The sequence below is a fragment of the Octopus sinensis genome, linkage group LG30 (assembly GCF_006345805.1).
Source record: "Octopus sinensis linkage group LG30, ASM634580v1, whole genome shotgun sequence".
In the NCBI taxonomy this organism is placed as follows: Eukaryota; Metazoa; Mollusca; class Cephalopoda; order Octopoda; family Octopodidae; genus Octopus; species Octopus sinensis.
The window spans coordinates 9885601-9891600 of record NC_043026.1 but is presented as its reverse complement, the minus strand read 5'-3'; the positions used below and the strand labels follow the sequence as shown (position 1 = coordinate 9891600).

General features: G+C 37.4%; 1 protein-coding gene across 1 annotated transcript in view; it reads right to left on the bottom strand.

Annotated features, from left to right (window-relative positions):
* LOC115226354 (zinc finger protein 493-like) overlaps positions 1–6000 on the bottom strand; it is a 44939-nt gene that overhangs the window by 27587 nt on the left and 11352 nt on the right. The window contains exons 4-5 of the mRNA XM_036515141.1: positions 2209–2231; positions 1262–1620 (exon numbers count right to left, since the gene is read on the bottom strand). Coding sequence (XP_036371034.1) covers positions 1262–1620; positions 2209–2231 — 382 coding nt within the window. The remainder of the gene's footprint in view (positions 1–1261; positions 1621–2208; positions 2232–6000) is intronic.

Here is a 6000-nt window from a genome sequence, read left to right as displayed (position 1 = left end):
TCTTGCTTCTCTGTTTGTTCTTTCTTTCTTTCATTGTTCCAGATAAAGTTTGTTTTCTATGTCTTTGTTTTCGTGTCTCATATTTTTACGTTTTTTTTTTATGTCCTGTACCCAAATATGCATGCATATATACATATATATGTAGTAGTGCACATATATGTACGTATATATGCATATATTTATATATTGTTTATATTATTATATGATCAAACGCCACACATCTTTTTCCAAGTAAGCTATATATATCATCATCATCGTTTAACGTCCGCTTTGCATGCTGGCATGGATTGGACGGTTTGACTGAGGGCTGGTGAACCAGATGGCTGCACCAGGCTCCAGTCTTGATCTGGCAGTGTTTCTACAGCTGGATCCCCTTTGTAACGCCAACCACTTCGAGAGTGTAGTGGGTGCTTTTTACATGCCACAGGCACGGGGGCCAGTCAGGCGGTACTGGCAATGACCTGGCTCGAATATTTTTTTTTCGCACATGCTAAAAGCACAGGTGCCAGTAAGGCATTGCTGGTAACGATCACACTCGAACAGTGCCTTTTATGTGCCACTGGCACGGAAGCCAGTTAGCCGCTCTGTCAACGATCACGCTTGTATGGTGCTCGTGTGTATATTTAACAACTTTACAATATTCCTGTGAATGAAAAAGTCATAACAGTTGTTACTGTATAACATATTTAATGAGAGAAGCATTTCAAAGATAATAAATAGGCAGAAATTTTAGAGATGTGATATTCAATAAAGAATAATGTGTAGGGTTGTCAGTAGGAGGAAGAGTTTTGATGTAGAGACCCTTACATCATGGAAAGAAAGGTGGTGAAAATTACAGAAACAAAACCAAGACAATCTAAAATTTATGGAAATACTTTAATTTCATTGCATAAAACAGAGGAATATTAAAAATAAATAACAAATAAGAAACTCGCTTTTTCATTTCTCCCCTGAATGAATATGTTTATGTTTTTTTAAATCATAAAATTGAGAGAATGATTCACCACAAAGATCACAGTGATACAGTTTCTCTGCCGTATGGACAGATATGTGTCTAGTCAGTGTACCACTTTGAGAGAAGGATTTACCACAGATATCACAGTGATATGCTTTGTCCTGTATGAGTGTGTTTGTGTCTTGATAAGTGACTACTTTGAGAGAATGATTTACCACAGATATCACAACGATATGGCTTCTCTCCTGTATGAATATATTTGTGTTTCGTTAAGCTATTATTTTGAGAGAATGATTTACCACAGATATCACAGTGATACGGTTTCTCTGCTGTATGAATAGATTTGTGTCTAGTTAATGTACCATTTTCAGAGAATGATTTACCACAAATGTCACAGTGATATGGTTTCTCTCCTGTATGACTACGTTTATGTATAGTCAAGATACTATTATGAGAGAATGATTTACCACAGATATCACAATGCCATGCTTTCTCTCCTGTATGAATATATTTGTGTTTCGTTAAGTTACTATTTCGAGAAAATGATTTACCACAGATATCACAGTGATATGGTTTCTCTCCTGCATGAATAAATTTGTGTCTATTTAATGCACCACTTTCAGAGAACGATTTACTACAGATATCACACTGATATGGTTTTTCTCCTGAATGAATACGTTCATGTATAGTTAAGTAACTGTTATGAGTGAATGATTTACCACAAATATCACACTGATATGGTTTCTCTCCTGTATGAATATATTTGTGTTTCATTAAGCTACTATTCTGAGAGAATAATTTACCACAGATATCACAGTGATACAGTTTCTCTCCTGTATGTACAGATTTGTGTCTATTTAATGAATTTGTTTTAGAGAATGATTTACCACAAATATCACAGTGATATGGTTTCTCTCCTGTATGAATGTGTTCATGTGTAGTTAAGTAACTATTATGAGAAAAAGATTTACCACAGATATCACATTGGTATGGTCTCTCCCCTGTATGAAGATGTTTGTGTCTTATTAAGTTAGTATTTTGAGAAAATGATCTATCACAGATATCACAATGATATGGTTTCTCTCCTGTATGAACAGATTTGTGTCCAGTTAATGTACTACTTACAGAAAATGATTTACCGCAGATATCACAGTGATATGGTTTCTCACCTGTATGAATACGTTTGTGTTTAGTTAACTTACTACTTTCAGAAAACGATTTACCACAGACCTCACAGTGATATGGCTTCTCACCTGTATGAATACGTTTGTGTTTAGTTAAGACATTATTATGAGAGAATGATTTACCACAAATATCACAATGATACGGTTTCTCCCCTGTATGAATACGTTTGTGCCCAGTTAAGTGAACGCTTTGAGAGAATGATTTACCACAAATATCACAGTGATATGGCTTCTCTCCTGTATGAATACGAATATGTTTTATTAAAGCTGTATTTTCAGAGAATGATTTACCACAGACATCACAGTGAAATGGCTTCTCTCCTGTATGAGTACGTTTGTGCGTGGTAACATGACTACTTCGATAGAATGATTTACCACAGATATCACAAGGATACCGTTTCTCTCTCCTATGAATATATTTATGCATAATTAGGTTACTTTCTTGAAAGAAGGACTTTGTGCAGACATCACAATCATATGAAGTCATCCCTTTTATCATGTGTTCAGAGGAAATCAATTCTACAATTTTTTCACTCATTTCCATAATTTTTCCTCTCAAATCCCAGTTTATATATTTTTCTTGCTTTTGTTCTTATACGATATTCCCTACAAATACCACTTTTACTGTATCTTTGTCCAGTGTTACCTGTGTAATTTGTAATTTCTCTCCAGTAATTTACCTGAAATTTATCCTACAATGAGCACACATGCTCTTCTTCTTGACATTCCTGTCAGGCAGGTTCATAAATTTGGCTAATAAAAGTATTTCAGAGCAAACGTTTCACAGGAATTCGACCACAGATTTGTAGAAACAATCCGACACATCTGTTTCGTATGATATTTTTCTTTAGCCTTTAAAGCGTGGTAGATATTGAGGATGTTTCTTCTGTTAAAACAATGTCATCTGATGTTCTGAAATTATAGACAAACAACAGTGTAACATGTAGAAGCTATGTAAAATATACAGATTTATTTCTTATTTCTTTATTGCCCACAAGGGGCTGAACACAGAGGGGACAAACAAGGGCAGACAAAGGGATTAAGTCGATTAGATCGACCCCAGTGCCTAACTGGTACTTAATTTATCGACCCCAGTGCCTAACTGGTACTTAATTTATCGACCCCGAAAGGATGAAAGGCAAAGTCGACCTCGGCAGAATTTGAACTCAGAACGTCTACGCATACGGCTACGCATTTCGCCCGGCGTGCTAACGGTTCTGCCAGTTTGCCGCCTACAGATTTATTTCTATTGAGATAAATTGTACAAATAAACACTTAACTTAAGAACTGAGGTGGATGCTGACAGCTCCATAGAGAAGTGTCAATCTCTAAAAGTGGATGGAACATGTGGAAGAGGATTAAAAAACTGATTGAATCATTAACAATTTAATGGGTACACATAAAAACACCCTTACTGAATATCAAACATATTTCATGAAGTTTTGGTATATTACTGTCGTCACTTCCGGTTTCTATCGTAAAATACACTTTTTTAAGGGCAATTTACTTTCATAGAATAGAGATTTTTAGGCGATCATTCGTCTCTAGTAGACCTTTCCGTCGATTTCCGTAAAAAAATTTTTTTTTTTTACATATGGGCTTGCGGGAACTTTTGAAGTAATGAGAGCGAAAGAGACTAAGAGAAAGCGATTGTATGACGAGGGAAGTTCTTTTGAAGTTACCGTGCATGGCAAGCATTGATGTACATGTATGTGTGTTTGATGGGGTGTCGGAGACAGACAGTATGTTGTGTAAGTGAAGTGCTTCTGTTAGTGTGTGTGAAGAGACAGAGTAATGTGTGAAAGAGAGAGATAACTGAAATTTTTTACTCGGTGTGTGTGTATATGTATGTATATTACTTCAAAAGTTCCCGCAAGCCCATATGTAAAAAAAAAAAAATTTTTACGGAAATCGACGGAAAGGTCTACTTGAGACGAAAGATCGCCGAGATTTTTTATTTAACTACAGATTTTTACAGGAATAAAGGAAGGAAAAAACATAAAAAGTGTAAAAGACCGAACCCCTCCCCCACCCATCTTCTCCTGGTTAATCCCGTTCCACTTCTTTGTTTCCCTTTGTTTCGTTGCTGAAATAATTCACACATCGGTAATTATACAAAGAAACAAAGATCTGATAAATAATATTATTGGTTTCTGAATATTTCAGTGTTTGGAGTGAATTTCAGGGTATTTCTTAAACGAAAGAAAAATTAAATGCGTCAACGATGGAGTGTGTAAGAAGGTGGATTGCAGAGCGAGAAATAACAACCAAATCCCGCACAACTCTCTTTCCACGGTTAGAAACAGCCAAGTCTTGCACACATAATATAAATGTTTCTTTCGTAGCCAGAAACAGCAGCCAAATCACGCACAAATGATGGACATGTCTTATTCATAAAAGAGACACAGAATCGATGTGTCAAAAACCAAATTAAAAACATCGAATACTTTCATTAATACTTACGGAAATGCTTCAGAAAGGACGGTGTTGTTATGTATTTGTGTATCTGGCAGTTGAGGAATACTTTTATAAATATTATAAATGTATTAAGAGCAGAGAAAGAGAAATTTGCGCAAAGGAAAAATTCTAAATCGACATCAAGTAGGAAGTACGTTCAATGCGCATGCGCGTCTCTTCTGAAATATTAAAGTAGGTTAACTCTTCTTAAATCCCTTTTCGCTTTGATATTTTGCATCTAATTATATTTGTATTTGTTCGTATAAGTATTTATATCTGACTTTATTGACCATCCAAAGGCGGCGAGCTGGCAGAAACGTTAGCACGCCGGGCGAAATGCTTAGCCGTATTTCGTCTGTCGTTACGTTCCGAGTTCAAATTCCGCCGAGGTCGACTTTGCCCTTCATCCTTTCGGGGTCGATAAATTAAGTACCAGTTACGCACTGGGGTCGATGTAATCGACTTAATACGTATGTCTGTCCTTGTTTGTCCCCTTTATGTTTAGCCCCTTGTGGGTAATAAAGAAATACGTATTTCGTCTGTCGTTACGTTCCGAGTTCAAATTCCGCCGAGGTCGACTTTGCCTTTCATCCTTTCGGGGTCGATAAATTAAGTACCAGTTACGTACTGGGGGGGTCGATGTAATCGACTTTATCCCTTTGTCTGTCCCCTCTGTGTTTAGCCCCTTGTGGGTAGTTAAGAAATAGTTATTGACCATCCGATCAGATGTTGTTTTTCCTCACTGCTCACAATGCCCTTCCAGTTCTATTTTCATTTACTCGTAGAAATATGGTTTGCCGGTCAAAAATCACCAACCAACAAGTCTGAATATATCCATACATGAAACGAAATACAACAGTTGTTGATAACAGCTTTCCTGCACGACATTTTACATCGCTCCATCTATAACTCCCTTCTTCAGATAACTTACATCCCTCATGGCATTCACTGCGTTCAATTCTTGATGAATTTAAATATTCATTGCATTCACTGCAACACACCCTGCTATTTGATGTCAAACTGGTCGCTCTTCGCGGAGATATAGAGGATCTTCGTCGATGCCTCCACCAAATTTGGAGATGGTCTAACGAATGGGACCTGTGTCTGAACATGTCAAAGTGCTGTCATCTACCTGTTGGCTCTTCTCCTGCATCTCAACTTGATTTTGAGCCGGGTCGTCTGCTGCTGGAGAGGACCGACCAGGTAAAGGACCTGCGTATCTTAGTGGATTCCTCCTTTTCCCCTTCGGTCCAGTGCGTCCATGCTACCAGCAAAGCACGCGGAGTTCTGTTTTTGATTCGACGGTCATTCGGAATGCTCACAGCAGCCATATTCCTACCGCTCTATGTCACGCTGGTAAGACCCATATTGGAGTACGGGATTCAAGCCTCTTCTCCTTATCTC